The 22047-nt window shown below is 43.9% G+C and overlaps 1 protein-coding gene and 3 long non-coding RNA genes across 5 annotated transcripts; 1 reads left to right on the top strand and 3 right to left on the bottom strand.

Moving 5' to 3' along the window:
• Positions 1-379: 379 nt before the first annotated feature.
• On the bottom strand, positions 380-1202 carry LOC125547528 (uncharacterized). Its single transcript, XR_007300702.2, has 2 exons — positions 1065-1202; positions 380-930 (listed from the first exon to the last, which is right to left on the bottom strand). It is a non-coding gene; the product is annotated as an uncharacterized LOC125547528 (long non-coding RNA).
• Positions 1203-7112: 5910 nt separating this feature from the next.
• LOC125547527 (uncharacterized) lies at positions 7113-10038 on the bottom strand. Its single transcript, XR_007300701.2, has 2 exons — positions 7651-10038; positions 7113-7563 (listed from the first exon to the last, which is right to left on the bottom strand). It is a non-coding gene; the product is annotated as an uncharacterized LOC125547527 (long non-coding RNA).
• A 3092-nt stretch (positions 10039-13130) lies between these two features.
• LOC125528838 (uncharacterized) lies at positions 13131-14571 on the bottom strand. The gene is made up of 3 exons (XR_007292481.2): positions 14207-14571; positions 13229-14078; positions 13131-13145 (listed from the first exon to the last, which is right to left on the bottom strand). It is a non-coding gene; the product is annotated as an uncharacterized LOC125528838 (long non-coding RNA).
• A 615-nt stretch (positions 14572-15186) lies between these two features.
• On the top strand, positions 15187-21228 carry LOC147977619 (uncharacterized). 2 transcript variants are annotated; one of them, XM_087516408.1, is made up of 3 exons: positions 15187-15689; positions 16873-17091; positions 21089-21228. In XM_087516408.1, the coding sequence occupies exons 1-3, from the start codon at positions 15368-15370 to the stop codon at positions 21226-21228; spliced, it is 681 nt and encodes a 226-aa protein (XP_087372534.1). In that variant the 5' UTR covers positions 15187-15367. The 2 variants fall into 2 exon arrangements, with proteins under 2 accessions (XP_087372534.1, XP_087372533.1); XM_087516407.1 differs by having other exon boundaries at positions 15641-17091.
• The last annotated feature ends 819 nt before the right edge of the window (positions 21229-22047 follow it).

Genomic DNA, 22047 nt, shown 5'->3' with positions numbered 1-22047 from the left:
CAGAGCGCTCATGAATAACTCGTCACCTCCTTACGCCACGGCTCCATGACGACTACCTCGACACTGGCCACAACACTCCTCGACATCGGATACCTCGAGCATGCCTACACCATCCTACGCTCTCGGCTACATCGACATCGGCACAAAAGGTTAACGGCTTGCTTGAGCAACCTCGTCGGTTCCCCTCCAGCCACGACTTCCATGATGCATCGACCCTTACGACTATGGGGGTATGTTTGTTGGCTTACCTTTCGATTCTTCTCCAGTCTCATCGTCTGTGTAGCTATCGTTGTGACCGCAGGGATGTTGAGTATCGTGATTATTTAGAAAGTATAGGATAGACTAGGATTTCTTCAAGCTTGTCTTGTAGTACAAAAAGTTCATGTACTCATATATATATGCCCACGAGGCTCAAGCTATACAACATTCATTACACCAATTCTCTCTCTATTCCTTCTACATTGTCTTGAACTACAAGAAGTTCATGTACTCTTATATATATGCCCATGACGCTCATGCAATACAACGTCCATTACACCAATTTTCTTTTATTCCTTTTACATAGTGGCAGTGTTTCGTACTTCCATTGCTTAATTAAGCACGTTCTTAGTAGCGTGCTCTAGAGTCTTGCGGTGCGGCGCAAGTGCCGGCGTCTCCTGCACCGGTGGCGGTGGTGGTGGCGGACAAATAGGGACGAAAGGAATCACTACTGGAGTTGGAGTCACCGGGTATTTGGCAGGGGCATTGGAGGTGGCGGCGGAGGAACAAGGACCACAGGACATGGTGTGGGAGCTGGAGTCACCGGCCTCCCAGGCACCGGCGTCGGCGGTGGCCGAGATGGAACTGGTGGAGTTGGAGTGTGAGGAGTGTGAGGTTGCAGGGGCTTCGGCGCGGGAGGACCCCTTGGCCTACGGTATCCATCAAGAGCATCTGCATGACGATGAAGCATATATCAATCATCACCCCAGATATAAATAACCTAGAAGATGCATCCGTGATGCCACCGTACGTGTGGGATTAATTACTAGCTGATGGAGCGGCGAGAAGTTTAGTAAATGAATTACCTCCAGACGCAGCCGAGCATGACAAGGAGCAGCATATGAGAGCAAGGATCGCAACTCTGCATAGCAAGCAAGGAGAAGGAGAAGTAGAACGCGCCATGATTCCTCCCCGTCCGATTATTTTCACTTAGTGCATGCATTGTTTTATAGGGATCACAGCGGTGCTGCTACGCTACTACACCGACGATTGCTAGGCCATACATTCTTGGTCTTGGAGACTCGTCATGTAGACGCGCTCTGATGTACTGGTCAACTTATGCTCTCCTGTCAACAGGGGAACCTTGGGAAATTCAGCCTGAGAAAAAACGAATTAGTGGCAAGCTTGATTGGAAAAATCTTCCTCTTTCGTCTTGTATAGACCAAAGGAGTCAACACTATACAGCTTGTCGGCACCACATTAAAGCAGCACAGAAACGAATTTTCTAGTTTGTCTGCGCCATCGTAAAGCACCACAAAAACAAAAGAAAGAAGAAATGTTTTTTCTGAAAAAAGGAAATGTTTTTTGTCATGCATTCTCATGGTTCCTATCCATTCAAGCCTCTCTCTATCTAGCTAGCAGCCGCTCTGGCATAGGCCAGGGACCAACCCTCTGACGTACGGTGGCACTACCAAGGAAGGCGAGGTGGAGGGTAGGAGGTTGAGACACATGAGGGACAAGACCGGTTCACTCGTATCGTCCCAAGGGCCGGGGGAGGGGGGGGGGGTGCCGCCCAAATCCTCCTCCTCCCTCACTCCCCTTGTCGCAACAGGAGGATGTTGTTGAAAGCTTCGGCCAACAGTGGTACCACGTGTTGGTTCTTCCCCGCAGCACAGACTGATCTCTGATGGCAAGTCTCATGCAGGAAGACAACGTTCATCGTCCGATAGAGGTGGCCATTGTACATATTGATATGGTTGGAACATTCAGATCAAAGGATGGCGGTGCTCATGCACATCTTGGCATGGATGAGAAAATTGGAGCAATGATTCCCACGTCCAATGCACCTCTCCCACTCCCACCACCGTTCCGGCGACAGGGATCAAAGATGGTGTGACACTGTTTGAAGGCGGGGCAGCGATGTCAGGAACCTACTTTCGGCATTTTACTCTTGCGGTGAGGGCGGGCCTTTCGCTCTCTCGGTGGATGGATCTGGCTAGCAAGAAGGCTCCATCTAGTGGAGTGGTTCTTGATAGTGTTGGTTCCAAAAAATGAGTATCCATGGTCTGATGATGAAAATCATGATCAAACCTTCGACTAGGTCAGGCGTGCTCTTGTTGAGGGAGTCTGCTCGAAGCTTCCGGTTAGGCGATGATAAAAACAAGTTATCTCAAGAAGCTGGCCTCTTTTATTGCTAGATAATAGCCCGTGTGTTGCAATAGGGCATAAATATTCAAGAAGCTAGCCCTTGTCCACCACCGAATGACTGCCTCCCTTTAACTTACCTTATCTCTTCAGGGGCAAACAGGCTCCACTCATTCTTCTGCTCGTGCACAAATGCACCTCCTGTGCACGGTGAGCTGCGCTCTCTCCCCTCTTCCTCTGTAGATGATCGCCCTCCCTCACAGATGACAGGCTATGCCGGCCGGCCATGGCCACCGCCAACTTCTGTTTCCTTTTCTATCCCATGGTGGCGGTGGCTGCCCCCACCACAAACAAGTGCTGAAAAGATAGAGCACTACATGCAACCATGCATGGGATTTTTTTATTCTATTGTACTTATATTAATATATTTTTTATTACTATACATAATCAAATAAAATAAGTCATATGTATGTTTAATTTTGGTTCACGTGTTATTAATCTAAATATTTGTATCTCGCACAATCAAATGTCATTGAAATTCATGTATTCCAACCGATTACCGCAGCAACGCGTGGGGTTTCATCTAGCATTTATAAGACATCACTCGAGGAACCTTTGGGCTAAAACCCTTGTGGTGCCTACTTAACCAGCCAAGTTGCACGCCTATATAGCCCATGGGACCTCATGCCTTTCCCATGAGCCCGAAGAGCAAACCTGTTGAAAATCCAAACTCCTATTTAAACTAGCTGACGACCCTCTGCCTAAACCGATCATGTTTAGTCCCACCCGATTGTGTTGGTTTCTTTCTTCCCCATCATTTTTTACTTTCTATTTTCTATGTTTTTAAAATAATTCTTCTTCATTTTATTTAGTTGGCTATATTCTTTTTCTATCTTTCACAACTTACTAAAAATTATAGATCATTTTCTTTCCTTTTATGTTTTGAGCCTTCATTATCTTCTTTTTATTTTATTACTTTATACATTCTTATCTTTTTCAACAAATACCTACATATTTTTCGGAAGTGGCGAGGATCTGTAACATTCATTTGATCCGATTGCAAAGAGGTTACTGTATGCATATCTTTGGGGGGGGGGGGGGGGGCTGTTAAAAATTTGCAGCATTTATTCTGGAGTTCTCTCATCGACGCACGTCTATCAATCAAGTCTCTTTTGTCGATGAAAAGTGGGATTTTCCTGTCGAGGCTCACGCTCTAGCTAAAGTCGCATCATCTCTAGGAGTAGGCCTCAATTTCGCTTGCGGCTTTACCTTATTAGTTGTATACTCATGAACATTGTTGATTATAAAGCCGCGTTTAGACCCCTAAAAAAACTAAAGGCAGGAGTTGGGAGGGCCTTGAATCGGTGTGGGTCTATGAAAGAAGGCACAAATATGGACAATGAGATGTTGGGTGGATGACTTAGGATGTTTGATTGCTGGTTTGCCTTTTCTACTAAAAAGTAGTGTGATGAAACATTTTGTTCTATGAGAAAGCTTTCAATTTTCAATTGATTGTATCTATATTTACCTCTGATACTACAATTTAATTTGAGAAAGAAAGTTTCCAAATATTATATCAGTATATAGCTTCGTACCTCTTATAGTTAATGGTATAACTCTATTTTTTATGCGTACCATGAGAAGTTATATTCATGATTTTAAAAGACGGTAAGCAGATTTATCGTGGGAACTGGAACATGCACTTACGGGGCGGTAACCAAAGTTTTCGGTAATCAGAACCATAGCCCATGTTTGTAATCAGTCCCAGGTACTCAGAACCAATCAAAGTTCCTTGGCATAACCCATGTCGCCAAGGAAGAGCGCAGGCTGTTTACCAGTAACCAAAGTTTTTTGGCATAACCCATATCGCCAAGGAAGAGCGCAGGCTGTTTACCAGTAACCAAAGTTTTTTGGCACGCACGAGATATCACAAATTTTGACGACTTAAGATATAATATCATGCGCGCAACTAGTAAACATGCGCACAGGAATTGCACAAGAGATGTATGGGTACTAACATGCTGGCCCTCTTATTAATTATACAATCTGGCTGATTCTGCGAAGAAGCTCGGTCTACATACTGTTGCTGGAGGGCATGCAAATGGTCGTTGCAGTCCCACAATACGCTGCTCCTTTATTCAATTCCTTGGCACCAACATCATCCGTCGTCTCATCATATATATGTCGAAGATTTAGCATTACTTAAACCTCAAGTAATGTTACAGTTGCTCCAAAAATCCAATCGTTGAGAACGTGTCGGTTGGCCAATGGCTGGACTGAGTGTCCAAAATGGTAATTTCTCATCAGGGAAGGTTGCGGTTATAAATAGACACCCCGCATCGACTTTGTCCGATGGCTGCTCCGTTTGTTTCCGAGAAGATAGTTGAGCAACCCACTCTCTTGAGTGATTTGAGTTTATAATCCATCGAGAGAAAAGACCCAGAAAAGTGCCAGCACCAATGTTAAGTCTAGGGCTTGAACTATGGTGAGTTGGGGATACAATTATCCTCCTAACCATTCAATCACAATTTACATGGCACATTTACTTGCCTGTTTTTTCTTTGTCTTCGCAATTTGCATGGGAAGTTTACGTGCATGGTACATGGACATATTTTGGCCACACGTATAAAGTGGAAGAATGTTGGGATTTCAAAAAGAACCCTAAAGGCCAAGTTAAATTTTTCCTAAATTTAGCACAACGTCAGGTAAATATTTATCTTGAGAGGAAAAACAATTGAAAATATATGTTATAATTTCCTTTACCCTCTCAACAATTGTACTGTATAGTAGTTATTAGAATTTTATGTGTATCCTATATACCTAAGAGAGTGATTCCACTAACATTTTTATCTCATGCATCATGCAATCATGCCACATCACCATATAAGTATTGATGGGATAAGGTGCACCTCAACATGCAACAATGCATGGGAAAAGACACACCACTACATGCAACTGTGCATGGGAAAATATTTTTTATTCTACTGTACTTATATATATATATATATTATAACTATACATAATCAATTATATAAGTCATATGAATTTTTAATTTTAGTTCATGTGTTATTAATCTAAATATTTATATCTCGCACAATCAAATCTCATTGAAATTAATCTATTCCAACCGATTACCATAGCAACGTGTGGGGTGTCATCTAGCATTTATAAGTCATCACTCCAGGAACCTTTGGGCTAAAACACTTGTGGTGCCTGCTTGACCAGCCAAGTAGCAAGCCTAGATAGCCCATGGGACCTCGTGCCTATCCCAAGAGCCCGAAGAGCAAACCTGTTGAAAATCCAAACTCCTACTTATACAAGCCGATGACCCTCTGCCTAAACAGATCTTGTTTAGTCCCACCCGATTGTCTTGGTTTCTTTCTCCCCATCATCTTTTACTTTATATTTTCTATGTTTTCAAAATAATTGTTCTTCATTTTATTAAGTTGGCTATATTCTTTTTCTATCTTTCCTAACTTACTAAAAATTGCAGACCATTTTCTTTCCTTTTATGTTTTGAGCCTTCAGTATCTTGTTTTTATTTTATTACTTTATAATTTCTTATCTTTTTCAACAAATATATGGATATTTTCGGAAGTGGCGAGGATCTGTAACATTCAGTTGAAATACGTCCATGTATCATTATTTTAAAATACCAATGATGTATTTACTATATATTAGTATAAATAGTAGTTTTACAAATGTCCCTGGGCTAGTAATTATTTTTATAATAGTAATAAATATTTTAAAACAGCAATGATGTATTTTAAATTAACAATTACTTTTATATTAGTAGGTGTAGTAATAAAAGGAAAACAGATTATCCGATGGGCTATGCCAATGGCATGTCAATTCAGCGCTTACAGTGTAGGTAGCTTCCCTCTCATTTAAGATGGGAGTAGGTGGCATGCCAATGGGAGTCTTTGTGTTCGTCATTGAAGGCCTTACCGATATGGCTAGACTCGTGCAATGAAGCTCTTCATTGGCCCTTGAACTTAACCTCAATGATATGTTGTCTGCATCCGATTGCAAGGAGGTTACTGTATGCACATCTTTGGGGAGCTGTTAAAAATTTGCAGCAATTCCTTGGGGAATGTCTATCAATGAAGTGTCTTTTGTCGACGAAAAGTGCGATTTTCATGTCGAGGCTCACGCTCTAACTAAGGTCGCATCATCTCTTGGAGTAGGCCGAAATTTCTCGCTTGTGGCTTTACCTTATGTTAGTTGTATACTCATGAACATTGTTGATTAATAAAGCTGCGTTTAGACCCCTAATAAAACTAAAGGCGGGAGTTGGGAGGGCCTTGAATGGGTGCGGGTCTATGGAAAAAGGCGAAAATGAGATGTTGGATGGATGACTTAGGATGTTTGATTGCTGGTTTGCCTTTGCTACAAAAAAGTAGTTTAATGATACATTTTGTTCTATGAGAAAGCTTTCAATTTTCAATTGAATACCTCTATATTTACCTGTGATACTACAATTTAATTTGAGAAAGAAAGTTTCCAAATATTATATCAGTATATAGCATCATACTTCTTCTAGTTAATAATATAACCCTTTTTTTTACGCATACCGTGAGAAGTTAAACGTATAATATTAAAAGACGGTAAGCGGATTTGTCGTGGGAAATGGAACCATAACCCATGGTTGTAAACAGTCCCAGGAACTCAGAAACAATCAAAGTTCCTTGGCATAACCCGTGTCGCCGAGGATGAGCACACGGCACACGCTATTTACCGGTAATCAAAGTTTTTTGGCACGCACGAGATATGACAAAATTTGACGACTCAAGATATAATATCATGCGTGCAACAAGGACATCAAGCAGTAATAGAAAGCATGCGCACAAGAATTGCACAGGAGATGTCTCGGTACTAACATGCTGGCTCTCTTATTAGTTATACGATCCGGCTGATCCTGCGAAGGGGCTGGCTGATCGTTGCAGTCCCACAGTGCGCTGCTCCTTTATTCAATTCCATGGCACCACCATCGGCGATCGCCGCATCATATATATGTCGGTGTTGCGTGACGCGCAAGCGTCTTACTGTCGACGTCCGGGGCGGCCTGCATGGCCTTGCGGTGGGGAGCCAGTGCCGAGGGCGCCCGCCGGGTGGCGCCGGAGTTGCAGTCTGGGCACTTCCTAGAATAACCTGGGCCCTGCGGGGCATACGGCGGCGGAGGCCTTTGTGGCGGACGATATCCAGGCTGTGCGCTCGCAGCTACATGGACGTAAGCCGGGCCTAGAGTTAATATTATTGTTTCCTCTATACGAGTAGAAAAGAATTGAATGGAGAGTAGAGACTTACCTTGAGCCGCCAAGGAAGAGGAGATGAGAACCAGCACTGCCATAGCGCATGCGAGTGCCATGGAAGAAGAAGAAGAAGAACGCTGCATGATGGGTTGCTTCTGAGCTTCTAATATATAAGCTTTGCTTCATTTATAGGCTAACGAAAGCTGCTAATACATGCATGCATGCATGGTAGTGCTAATATGGTCCAGGTCATTTCATTGCATGAGAGGCCAGTTCATTGCACGAGCGACAAGGACAGAAATCAGCATGCATGCATGCATGCTAGTGCTAATATGGTCCAGGTCGTCGCTCGGTCAACCCTGTACGTAGTATGTCTCGGCCCAGGTGCGGTGCATGCATGGATTCCGTGTCTCTGCACGTACGCATGGCATTTTCAACGTGGGAAATGATTCCTTCGACTGAAGACTCAAAAAAATTCTGTTTAAAATCATGCATTTTGGTCGGAGTCCCCTTTGTCTGATTGAAAATGCCGACCTCTGTCTTTCCGGTTTTAGTGGAAAGCTCACTGGAACTCCATGATCTTCCACTAGAACTTTACACACTGTTAAAAAATGGATTCCATGACGTGAAAAGAAAAAAAGTATTCCACACACATCTACAATACTTACATGGTTTTGCTTTCCAGAGCTAATGGATTGTCACCAACTGAAGTTGACAAACCGTGTGTAGTGTATAAAGAGATCTTATGTCAATGGATTAACAAGAACATTAATGGATATAATTCGAATTTGAAACGTAGGTACATGAAATTTTATCCAGAAGTGGTGTTAAAAATATTACTGGCTGTCATTAATTAGTGGATTTTTAGGCCTTACGTAAGTAATAAAGAAAAGGAGTCTCACACACCAGGTGGCCAAGACGTGGGAAACAACATGGTGGTTATTGGCATTTGTATTCTCACAAATTCAAATGAAGCCTGGAAATCACGAAACATGGCATGGTGTCATGATACCGCCCCAAGAAGTTGCACTAAAAGAATTGAGAATGTTCCATGGCTTCGAGAGGGCGCCAGGGTTTGCATGTGAAGCAGCCGCTGCACGGATGAGGCTTCCTCCGGTGACATGTCCTATATATCACACCTTCGCGCTCTATGCCAGGAGCACACAATGACTTGTTCCTTTGGGAACACAGCTTGATGCTTACACTAGGACTATTAGAAAGGTTGTTGGGATTCCAGGTGCAGGAGTTTATAACTAGAAGCAAGTCGTCCGCTCAGTGAGAACTTGAAGAAAATTTGTCTTCTCCAAATGATTAGTTTTGCAAAACTGGACCATGGTTCATAATTGCACCAATAGTAACTCCCCATAAAATATAAGTGGAGTAAACATAACATAGACATGTGAAGTGAAATATCTTGTGCTTATGCCAGATTTTGTAAGATGTGTTCATATTATATATGCACTCCGCCCATAAATCCATAGACCTAGATACCATCTGCATACATGTCTAATACTCCACCCCTGAGGGTAAGAAAATTTATTGTCTCGTTAGTAAATGCTCAGAATAAAGATAAACGACAAAGATTCCTTGCTCCAATGGATGTTGAGGCGGTTGTGAAGATACCTCTCAACACGAGTATTCAAGATCATTTCCGGGTTGGCATGAGGAAGCAGATGGGATTATTGAGTTTTTGTTCTGCTTATCGTCTGCTTGTCAGAATGAAGAGAAAGAGAGAGACCTTGCTAGAGGGAAGGACAACAACGTCGAATGGCCCGAGAGAGGAGAAGGAATGACCAAATCTATGGCGGTCCATGTCAAAAGTTCCCTGGCATCAGGGGAAGTTTTGTTTGATAGGAATATGTCATCAACGAGTAGAAGCGCAACATGTGGGGAGAATGATACCAGGGGTCACTCCATTATTGAGTGCACCATGGCGAGGAACGATTGGGCGCTTGCTGGAGAGGATACTACAGAGGTTATGTCACATGGTGAAAATATGCCCTAGTGGCACAAATAAATGTTATTATTTATTTAAATGTGTTTATAATAAACATTTATATTTCTGTGCTAGAATTGCTATGGTTCTTGAATTTGAGATTCAGAGCAATGCTCATATGTATGTGTGGAAACATAAACACAAAGTAGGTTCATAGTCTTGCCTCTAAGACTACCTCATGTGTTGCATGATGATCCCATTCTCCTGATAATAGGGCATTGTTAAAGTAACAGGGATGCCGATAACAATAATAGCATGTGTTAACGAAACAATGGTGTTGAATAGACCCAACCGAATGACATACTATGAGAACACATCATCACAATGTATAAGCATACTCATGAAAGTGTTACTCACTTTCTTAGACCATGAGAATGTCATGTACCTTCATGCCAGATGGTGTGCTTTGTAATAGGGACGTGCCATAGAGGCAATAAGAAATGTATTATTTTATTTCTATGTTCATAATTGAGCTTATATTTTTGTGCTATAATTGCATTGATTCTTGAATATGAGTTTAGAGGATAACCCAATTGCATGTGTGGAAACATAAACACCAATCTGATCCCAAGTCAAGCCTCTAACATTAGCTTTGATGATTGATTTTGGTTTCCTGATCATGAGCATTGTTGAAGTAACTGGGATGCTATTGATACGTCACCAACGTATCTATAATTTTTGATTGTTCCATGCTACTATATAATCTGTCTTGGATGTTTTATATGCATTAATATGCTATTTTATATTATTTTTGGGACTAACCTATTAACCTAGAGCCCAGTGTCAATTTCTGTTTTTTCCTTGTTTTCGAGTTTCGCGGAAAAGGAATATCAAACGGAGTCCAAACGGAATAAAAATTTCGCGATGATTTTTGTTGGACCAGAAGACACCTGTAGGACTTGGATTCCAAGTCATAAGACCCACGAGGCGGCGGCAAGCCGCAGGGGCGCACCCTGGGGGGGGGGGGGCTGGCTTGTTGCCCCCTCGGGAGTCCACCGACCTACTTCTTCGTGCAATAAATTCACATATATTCCCAAACGCTCCGAAAAATCCACTAAAATACTTTTCCACCGCCGCAACCTTCTGTTCTCGTGAGATCCCATCTTGTGGCCTTTTTCGACGATCTGCCGGAGTGGGATTCGATCACGGAGGGCATCTACATCAACGCTATTGCCCTTCCGATGAAGCGTGAGTAATTTACCTCAGACCTATGGGTCCACAGCTAGTAGCTAGATGGCTTCTTCTCTCTCGATGTTCTTCAATACCATGTTCTCCTCGATGTTCTTGGATATCTATCCGATGTAATCTTCTTTTGCGGTGTGTTTGTCGAGATCCGATGAATCATGGATTTATGATCAGATTATCTATGAATATTATTTGAATCTTCTCTGAATTCTTACATGCATGATTTGATATCTTTGTATTTCTCTTCGAATTATCGGTTTGGTTTGGCCAACTAGATTGGTATTTCTTGCAACGGGAGAGGTGCTTAGTTTTGGGTTCAATCTTGCGTGATTTCACCCAATGACAAAGTAGGGGTAGAGAGACACGTATTGTATTGTTGCCATCAATGATAAAAAGATGGGGTTTTCATCATATTGCTTGAGTTTATCCCTGTACATCATGTCATCTTACTTAAGGCGTTGCTCCGTTTTTTATGAACTTAATACTCTGGATGCATGCTAGATAGCGGTCGATGTGTAGAGTAATAGTAGTAGATGCAGGCAGAAGTCGGTCTACTTGACACGAACATGATGCCTATATGCACAATCATTGCCTTGGATATCATTATAACTTTGCACTTTTCTATCAATTGCTTGACAGTAATTGGTTCACCCATCGTATTATTTGCCTTCAAGAGAGAAGCCTCCAGTGAAACCTATGCCCCCCATGTCTATTTTCTGCCATATATTTTCAGATCTATAAATAAAAAATACCAAAAATATCTTGCTACAATTTATTTATTTTTATTTCTTTTGACGTTTTAGCAATCTTTTATACCTATCTCTATCAGATCTTACCTTTGCAATTTACCGTGAAGGGATTGACAACCCATTTATCGCGTTGGGTGTAAGTGTTTGATTGTTTGTGCAGGTGCATAGATTGGAGACTTGCTTGTACCTCCTACCGGATTGATAGTATCTCACCTCGGGTATTCATGGGTCACTTTTACCTGTGCAAAAGGAGATAATGATGATACTATAATAGAGTCATTAAAACCGGCAGATCTCGGCGGGACAACTAGTTTGGTACCCCTTAGTCCAGAATACTGTCAGCAAAAGGCTCAGCAGGAAGCCAAGCAGCAAAAGGCTGCGGTGTAACCCTAACCAAATTACAGGAGATACTATTAGTATCCTAATAGCCTGCATGTAGATCAAAAGCGACATCAGCCGTGGCGATCCTGCTGATGGTGTCCTAGACTAAGGGATCTTATAAGATGGGTGAGCTTATGGACCACCAATCTCATAAGGAAGGACTCCGGAAATCTCGATTCCTGGCATGGTGAAGATGGACTCTACCGGAGACTTAGCGTGTACACCAAGGATTGCTTCGGCTATTGGCATGCGTTTCTCTAGCAAGCAACCTTAGGTACCCCAGTGCCTATATAAGATGAGGGGTTTAGTCCGTAGAGATACATTCATTATTCACCTTAGGGTTAGGACACAATATATGATCTCGAGGTAGATGAAGCATGTACTTGATACATCGTCATCAATACAATCAGAGCAGGACATAGGGTTTTAGCTCTTCTAGAGGGCCCGAACCTGGGTAAATATTGTCTCCTGTTACCCATCGACCCAAGATCCACAGCTCGGGCCCCATACCCGAGATCTACCTGTTCTAGTACCGACAGTAAAGTATCACGAAGCAAAGGAAATGGTATTCGGGAACAAAAGGTTCGCTCGGGAATTTCGTATATATGTGAGAGTTAACAAGCATGTCAGGACCCCACTAGTAACTATTGACCCGAAAGTGTTCTAGGTCATGTCCACTTATTTCCGAACCTGTAGGATAGCACACTTAGCGACTAGTAATATTTATGAGAACTAGAAAATCGGATAATGAGCACGGAAAGTGTTTCAAATAGTTCCAGGAGTGTTTCGGATGTTCTCATAAGAGTTTCAGGAATTCCAGAAATGTATGATATGTGTCCGGAAAAGTTTTATTCTATGGAAAGTTTCGGAAGATTCCGAAAAGCTCGTTGAAAGTTCAAGAAATTTCAAGAGAATTATATTTGGGTGAAAAACCCCTCGGCTAGGGACTTCCTCCCTAGTTCGTCCTTATGGGCTAGTCCGTAATACTCTCTAATAACCATAAGCCAGCTGGTGGTTGCATTAGGAAAAAGGAAATCTTTCGAGTGTGAAAACAAGTGCAGAACTGCCAGCTGACTTACGGTGATCCGAGAGTACCATAACCTGCTTTCTGAGTTCATGCAAAAGCGGAATCCGTGACTAAGACAAATTAGACATGTCGATCCTATATTGAATTCAGAACGAGCTAGTGGGCATCACATCGCTGAGCAGCACCCTGCACACGGTTTCCGCGAGGAGCACCTGCAAATAATCAGGATTCGGTAAACTGGAAGTACGTGTGCATGCATATGGGAAGCAAGGCGTAGCCGGAACCACTCTCGTACCTTGAGCCGCCGCTGAGCTTGCCAAGGAACAGCATACCAAGGAAGAAGAGTGCGCCATGATCGATCCTGTCCAGAGCTGCTCAATCAATGAGTATATATGGCTGTGCTCTTCGATTGTGGGTTGCTTTTTTTTTATAGGGGGTGGTTAGGACCAGATTGGTAGGCAGATTCTGTTTTGGTTCTAGCAATGTTCAAAGTCGTCCCGGTCAATTGGGTTGCAAATACATACTTCACAAATGGTCCCTTTATTTTGTTGTTGGGCCGGAATTGTTTTTTCAGCCTACACATCGCAATATTTTTAAACGAAATTCCACATGTTCATGGGAACACACATGAGTTCCATGGATTTTTTTCAGATTTTTCTGAAACTTTCAAATATGCTTTTTAATTTTTTTGGAGCTCGGGGACCAAAAATCTGCACTTGGCTCCATATTCCATATGGCTTCCTACTATATGGATTTTGGAGCACTAAATAGACAGTTTATTCATGCAATACACTGATTAATTAGAGTTCACAATTATATAATATATAAAAACAGTACAACCATCCTCATATTTATTTACTGGCATACACCATCTTCGTAATCATTTCCAGACACCCCTGACAAAAAGTGTACGCAATAGTCAATGGTAAACTTTCCAAGACTCTAGCGGAACACTTGCATGTGTCATATATACACATATCAATCTAGAATAGCCTGCTGCAGGGTCTTGCGGTGCGGTGTAAGGGCTGCCGTCGTCGGAGATGTGGTGTCTGGACGCCCGTTATTGCATTTAATAACACAGCCATGCGAGTTCGCACCCTGCGGTGACGGAGGACCAAAACTCGGACGGCTTCCATCTAGATGAACTACGTATATGCGCACCATAAATTTATATACGACTATACAAGTGCTAATGCTTGGATGAACCCGGGCCTAGAATATAAGAGCTAGTGCACGAAACATGCATTAACCTGATTAACTACTAAGTACTAACCTTGTTTGGCCATTGAGCATGGCACGGAGCAGCATATGAATATGATAACGAGGATTGCCAAGGAACGTGCCATGGCAGGAGATGAAGAGTGCCACAGACTTGTGCAAGCGGCCAGTTTGCCTTCCGTTAGGAGCATAACCTCAGTAGTTTATATATACATGCGCAGAGAAGGTTGTAAGTTCACTGCTTGCTTAGCTCCTGCGCGGAAGATTCCTTTTGATGGAGAGCTACGACGACTCCCATGGTCAAAGTCATCGACCCTCGGTCAGCATTTGGACAAAAATTTCTTTCTGACGATAGTAACTGCCGGAGACTAGCTCCAGCTGTGCGTTTGAGTCCACGATACCATGGAAGGAGGCGACACACAACACGCTGACCACTGATGGCCGGAGCATGGGCGTGCCACCACCTGGCTGCGAGCATTGTCGTACCGCCCCTCCTCCGTCCCCATCTAGGAGCACCGGAGATGGCGCACCGCGCGTCGTGCTCACGCGACACACAGGACGACACACCTGACGAGAGATGGCGTGTTTTGTAGGCTGCCGATCTGCAGCTGCGCTCGCTCACGTTCTATGACGGCGAGCTGGTGCTCCGGCGGGATGCTCTCCGTATTATTCTGATCGATGACCGCGGAGTCACGGTGGATGCGCATTTTCTCCGGGCGGGGGAGTTCATCGACGTCGGCGACATTTTCTCCGGGCGGGGGAGTTCATCGACGTCGGCGACATTCGGGCGCGATCTCCGGAGACGTGCAAGGTCCATGGCGCGGTGCACGAGGGGCGTACAAAGATTCAGGCGAGCGTGGACCGGCCCGGGGTGGCCCCGTACCTCACCAACCATCCGCTAATGGCGGCAGGACGCGTGGGAACTTCTCCATGGCCACCTGACCGCCAGGCGGGACCCAGCACCGGATCTGGCGTGGAGCCTTCTAGTGCGGAGGAGGCGAGGGGAGCTGCTTCACTTTCCCCACCTACCCCAACTACGCGAGACGCACACCTCGCTCCTCTCTTCAAGCACCTATGGGAGCGTCCTAGGGTTTGCATCCCCAATCCATCCCCTCCTGATTCCTTTGGCTGGTGGAGGGGCAAGGCCGGCGGCGACGTTCGATCCTTCGCCCAAGTTGCTGGGGCTGAGCGGGCAGGGAGCGTGCCGCGCACCGTGATGGGTGACCGTGGCGGGGGGAGATCTGGCGGATGGCGCGACAACACTGCGCGGGGTGGATTCGGTGGCGGTCGCAAGGCTCCGCTGCCAAACCAGTCTCGTCATATGGTATGGCAGCGGCCAGATCCGCCATCGGCGACGTCGGGAAATTCGAGATCTGGTGGTGGTGAAGTTGCGGACAGATGGGAAGCTGCTGCTCAGGCCATGAGTGATTCGAGCAAGGAGAAGATGGCAGGCGCCAAGGAACCACCTCCACCACCAACATCTGGGCATGTGGCGACCAAGGGCAACACCGAGCTCTGCATCAATTGCTCCCTCCCAGGTCATTTCGCTCCTCGTTGCCCTACCATTCGCTGTGATAAGTGCAACAAACTAGGTCATATGGCTCAACTTTGCCAAGTTCTGAGGCCTTGGGAGTGTACCCCCTTCATGTGTGGTTTTCAATCTCCTGGTCAGGGTTTCTTTTATATACCTGATATGTGTGCAGCTAAGCATAGTGTGGAAAAAACCAATAATGTGGTGATTACTGTAGTTGAAGGGGATGCTACTGTTAAGGATATTGAGCAGGAATTTAATGCTATATTTGCCAAAAAAACCTGGGAAAAAGAAATGGCGTTGTACTGCCCGCTCTATTGGCCCTGCTCAATATGTGATGCGATTTCCTAATGCTAGTGAAGTTGAGAGAGCATGCTGTTATGGGAAACGCTTGCCGCTGAAAGAGGGGAATATTGTGGTATGCATTACTCCTTGGACCGCTTCGATTGGAGCTAAAGGCATGCTGGAAAAAGCGTGGGTTAGGGTTCGCAACATTCCCATAGAGAAAAGGTGCACTGAACATGTGGCTTATGCCGGGGCTCTAGTGGGGATTACATTAGAGGTGGATGAATCGACTGTGCATAAACCAGAGTATGCTAGAATTCTTCTTGGCTGCATAGATGTTGAGAAAATCCCCCCTTCAGCTGAAGGAGTGCTGGGAGAGCAAATATATGATTTATTTTATGAAGTTGAAAAAGTTGTGACTATGGGTGCTGGGAAAAGTCAAGCCTATACTGCTGTGGACAGCAGTGCATCACCTTCTGTCCCCAAGAAAGCAAGGATGGATTCATATCCTGCTTCTTCAACGGGGCAGGGGGAGACTAGTGCTTCCATGACTGGTAATTCCCCCCCCCCCCAGAACTATGATAAGGGAATACAAAGGCTTCCTGCAGTAGTTGAGAGTGAAGAAGAGGAGGATAGTGAGGAAGGTAACACCACAGAGCTTCTGATTGAGACTATGGCCAGAGAACATGCAGCTGAAAAAATATCTTATTGTGGCTCTCAATCTGATAAAAGTTTCTGTGACAAAATGACTGAAGATCTGGATAGAGATGAAAGAAATGAATATCACAGCAATGTGAACAGCATACATAAAGGTGCTTGGGGGATGATTACTCCTATTCCTCCCTCACCTTTGTTTGTGTATCGTGATGAATGTACTTATGGGAATGCTTTTCCTCCTTTGTCAGACTATGTGGTTTGGCCTTCTCTTCCACATATTATGCCTCTTGAGGAGGGAACTGTGGAAGGGGGAGAAAACTGTAGTGTCTATACAGTTGAATCTCCTTCCGGATCACCAATCCATGACTGCATGAGTTGTGAAAAGGAAGTTCCACACAGACAGAAGCAGAAGCTGGAGAGGGTGGAGAATGTGGCGGCAAACAGAATGAGGAAGCGTAATTTGGAAGGTATGGATATGTCTGAGTCAAAAAATCAATTCTCTGCCTTATCTGATTCTGCTATTATATTGCATGGTGCTCTGATGGGAGTGCAAATCCTTGATGATGACTTTGTTACTGTTGATATCCTGCGTGAATTAGAAATCTCTAGAAATTTGTTGCATGAAAAAATTGATGCTAATTCACAGAAAATAACTGTCAATGATGGATTGGGTAATGATGTGCCCCTCTCTTTAACATGGGATGATGATAGTGGAAATATGGACGAACCATTTATCCTGGTTTAGTCTAAAAACAAAAGAAAGAAAAATCATCGCAGGAAATCGGTGATAGTTATATCCCCTAACAAGTCCAGTAGACCTGTGACTAGAAGTCAACATAATAACGAGATGGGTAGGGCTGCTATGGATCCTGGCAGACCTACCAGAGCGAGAGGAAAACCTGAAAGATACAAATGAAAGGGGTTTTTTGGAATTGTAGAGGAGTGGGAAAAAAAGGTATGTCCACCTGCCTGATTGACATGATCAATGTCAATGCTTTAGATTTCATTGGCCTTCAAGAGACTATGAAGAAGGTATATAATCCTGCATTTTTCAGACAGATTGATCCGAATCATAAATTTCGTTGGGAGTGGAATCCCTCTAGGGGGAAATCAGGTGGCATCCTGTGTGGTATTAGCAAGGATAAGTTTGATATCCTTATGACCAAGTGTGGTAAATACATCCTACAGTTGACCCTGTTCGATAAGAGCAAGAACTGTAGCTGGGCTTTGATGATTGTTTATGGTGTGGCACATGATGAACAGAAACCTGAATTCATTGCGGAACTGTCATCTATGTGTCACAGTACAAACATTCTGTATCTAGTTGGGGGAGATTTTAATATCATTAGACATTGTGGGGAAAAAACAAAAAAACATCTATGTCCCATTTCTCGGATGTGTTCAACTCCGTTATACACCTGCTTGGGTTGAGAGAGATTTATATGACTAGTGGTTGTTACACCTGGTCCAATAAACAAAAAAACCCGACTCTAGAAAAACTTGATAGAGTTCTCATGTCTCCTGACTGGGAAGATTTATATCCTCTCGCTTCTGTTTATAAGTTGACAAAAGAAATATCAGACCACAATCCTTTGTTGGTTGATGGTGGGAATGCCTCATCTAGATCGCCGGGTAGCAGATGCTTTAAGTTTGATAACGCCTGGCTCAGTAATCCAGACTTTCTCCCTCTGGTTGCTGAGATTTGGACTAAGCCAGTGTATACTTTAAACCCCATCGATTCCTTGAATATTAAGCTTAAGAGAATTAAGAAATTCTTTAAGGGCTGGGGCTCCAATTTGTTTGGTCATAACAAGATTAGGAAGAACATTATTAAGCTTGAATTGCAGGAGGTTGAGAAACTGGAAGAAACTGATGGTTTATGCGGGGACGCTTATACTAGGAAGTTGGATATTCTAGTTGAGCTGAATAATATGTACGTGGAAGAAGAACTCCACTGGCATCAACTCTCTAATGAGAGGTGGTTATTGAAAGGGGACAACAACACTGATTTTTTTCATAAAGTGGCGAATGGTCGTCGTAGAAAAAATTCCATGATTTCCCTGGAGTGTGGGTCCACTCTTATTGAAGGTACTAAAAATTTACTTGCCCATGCCACTGAGTATTATAAAACCCTGTTTGGTCCGGCTCCTGGCAACATGTGTCAGATTGATGCCACTTTGTGGTCTCAGGACGAGTTGATTTCTCCAGCGGACAACGAGGACTTGACCCGTCCTTTCTCGTTGGAGGAAATAAAAAATGCTCTGTTCGACATGAAATCTAACCGTGCCCCTGGTCCAGATGATATTCCTGCTGAATTTTATCAACACTGCTGGGAGGTGGTGGCCAGTGATCTCCTATGCTTGTTCGAATGGTTTCATGCAGGCAAGCTAGATGTTCGAAGACTTAACTATGGCATCATTACTTTGTTGCCTAAGTCGTCAGATGCTAAAAGTATTCGGCAGTATAGACCTATTTGTCTTCTCCGTTGCCCTTACAAACTGCTCACCAAAGCTATGGATATTAGGGCTAGCAAATATGTGCATAAACTGTTTAGTATCCAGCAAAATGCTTTTATTAAGGGGAAACACATAGTGGATGGAATCCTATCCCTCCACGAAATTCTGCACTATACCCATGTCAAAAAACAAGTGGGAGTGGTCCTTAAACTTGATTTCGAGAAAGCTTACGATAAAGTCAATTGGGAATTCTTGCTTGATTGTCATAAGAAGCGTGGTTTTAACTCTAAGTGGTGTGGATGGGTCTCTCAAATCCTAAAAGATGGCACGATTAGTGTCAAGATTAACGACGAGGTGGGACCGTACATCCAAAGTGCCAAGGGGGTGAGGCAGGGGGATCCTCACTCTCCTTTCTTGTTCAATATTGCGGCTGATTGCTTGACCAAAATGGTTCTCGCTGCTCAAAAGAATGGTCTCATTAAAGGATTAGCTGCTGATCTTATTGAAAATGGTGTTAGTATCCTCCAGTATGCAGATGACACGGTTCTTTGTTTTGAGCATGACATTGACAAAGCTGTTAATATCAAACTCTTGCTATATCTTTTCGAACTTATGTCAGGGCTTAAGATTAACTTTGAAAAGAGTGAGATTTTCAGTATCGGGGGAGATAATGATACTGACTTGGTTTATGCTAATATGTTTGGTTGTCAAGTGGGCACTCTGCCTATGAAATATCTGGGAGTCCCCGTTACATATTCTGCTCTCAGGAATGCGGATCTGGACTTCCTTGATGGTAAAATTATCAAAAAGCTTGATGCCTGGGTAGCTTATGCGGCATCTTCTGGAGCCAGATTGACGCTGTTAGGATCTAGTTTGGATGGAATTCCCTCCTTCCTCATGTCAATGTTCCTTTTCAATAAGACTTTCATTGAGAAGCTTGATAAACATCGTAGACGTTTCTTTTGGAGGAGAAAAAATAAGAAACGTGGTTACCATATGGTTAAGTGATCAAGAGTTTGCCGATCGAAAAAAATAGGAGGGCTAGGTATTAAAGATCTCCATAAGCAAAATGTTGCCTTATTAGCTAAGTGGTGGTGGAAATTAGATACGAGAGATGGGCTTTGGCAACGTATAGTCAAAGCTCGCTACCTCAGGAACAAAACTGTGGCTAACGTACAGAGTCGCTTTTCAGATTCCCCCTGTTGGAAAGCGATTATGAAAGTCAAGGACTCATATATGGCGGGTAGAAAAATTGTGATCGAGAGTGGAAACCTTGCTAGGGTCTGGCATGACCAGTGGATCGAGAATATTGTGTTAAAAAATCACTTTCCTGATTTGTTTGGTACATGTCAGGAGCAGGATTGCACTGTTGCATCCTGGGTGGCAAATAATTATGTCCTTGGCTTTAGGCGTAGATTGGTTGGGGTGTTGGGAGAACAGTGGGACTGGATGGTTACGGAAGCTAGAAAACTCTCGTTGAACACCTCCTCAGATAAAGTTCTGTGGGCCTGGGGCAACAAAGGGAAATTTACTACTAAATCATTATACAAATGGTTGGAAAAAGATCTATCAGGCCCTAATTATAAGATGGTGTGGAAAGCATCTATTCCTCTGAAAATTAAGATCTTTCTTTGGCAGTTGTTCCAGAATGCAGTTCTTACTCGTGACAATATGCGTGCGAGGAACTGGCCTGGGAATCCCATGTGCTCCTTTTGCACTAACATGGAAATAGCGAATCATTTGTTTTTCACATGCTCGCTTGCCCGTTCAGTTTGGGGGGTGCTGGGCATGACGGCTGGGGCGTCATGTTGCCCCCGCTCGCTTTGGCAAAGTTTCGCTTGGCTCTATAAGTTCTTTCCAGGCGGAAATCATTTTTATATGATGATTATTGCTGCGATATGCTGGGGGATTTGGATACTCCGCAATAAAGTTACCTTTGATAATCATACTGTTCGTTCGCCTTTAGAGGCTGTCTTCACTTCCTGTTCGTTTTTGTTGTACTGGGCAGGTCTGCTTAAGGGAGAAGATAGGGAGAAGCTTCAGGCCGGAGTGAAGAGGCTAGCACATGCGGCTGCTGCTCTGGCGGACAGATCGTTTCCTCGAGGCAGGCTCCTCTTAGGAGACAATGAGGGGATCCAGATTGGATGATGAAGTCTTTTGCTTAGTCATCTCCCACTGGGGTTGGATGCCTGCTGGGTCTTTTGTCTCCTAGTTATACTCCGTTTAGTTACAGTAATGTTCCAGCTTGCATTATCCTGGGACTTTTTGGGTTCTTAGATTGAGCTATGGCTGTTTGTGTCGTCAGGTTTTCGTCCCATGGCGGATGGTTCGTTCCAGAATCATCCTGCGGTGGGTTTCCTGACGATGCGCCAACTCGCTCTCCCCTTTCGGTTTCATCTGCGCTCTGGGCGTTTTGCTTCATTATGTTAGGTGTGGTGGTTGTACTGCTAGACAGATTTGGCTACAAACTGTTGTATTTCCGTTGATTGAAAAATTAATGGAAAGGGGTGAGAGCCCGGTTGGAAAAAAAAATCTAGGAGCACCAACGACACATATGAAAGAACGCCACGCCACGCCACCGTCACACAAGCTGTTCCGGTGCAGCAGAACCCCGTTGTGGCCGGATCCACGCATGGGATTTGGCTGATGGAGACAATCGGACCACAGTGATGAGAGGGAAAATATTGGGAGGCCTCTATGGTACTGAGATGAACAGTCGAGTAGCCAACCGATTCAACTTTTTTTTTTGAAATGGACCGATTCACCTTTGGGGATGGCAGCGCCAAACGATTAAAATTGGGTGTCTGATTATACGTAAGCGTTAACTGTCTTGGCTATCTGCCATATGCCCCCGTGTCTTCTAGGTCGCATCTCTATCCCCTCGCCTCTCTTTTTCATCAACCAAAGAGAACAGGTGCTCCAAAAAAGAACACCAAAGCCCACAGCTGCAAGCACGCCGTCAGTCAC

This window comes from Triticum urartu, chromosome 3A (genome assembly GCF_056163025.1).
Source record: "Triticum urartu cultivar PI428250 chromosome 3A, HENAU_Tu73, whole genome shotgun sequence".
Classification (NCBI taxonomy): domain Eukaryota; kingdom Viridiplantae; phylum Streptophyta; class Magnoliopsida; order Poales; family Poaceae; genus Triticum; species Triticum urartu.
Note: the sequence above shows the minus strand (reverse complement) of the source record. Positions and strands in the feature narration are given on the sequence as shown.

What these genes read in the sequence shown, in the direction of transcription:
- LOC147977619 (XM_087516407.1), top strand. Translation starts at nt 15,909, where the DNA reads ATGCTACTGTTAAGGATATTGAGCAGGAATTTAATGCTATATTTGCCA. An exon ending in GAGGAAGCGTAATTTGGAAG is followed by an intron (nt 17,092 to 21,088) that starts GTATGGATATGT and finishes TGTACTGGGCAG; the next exon opens with GTCTGCTTAAGGGAGAAGAT.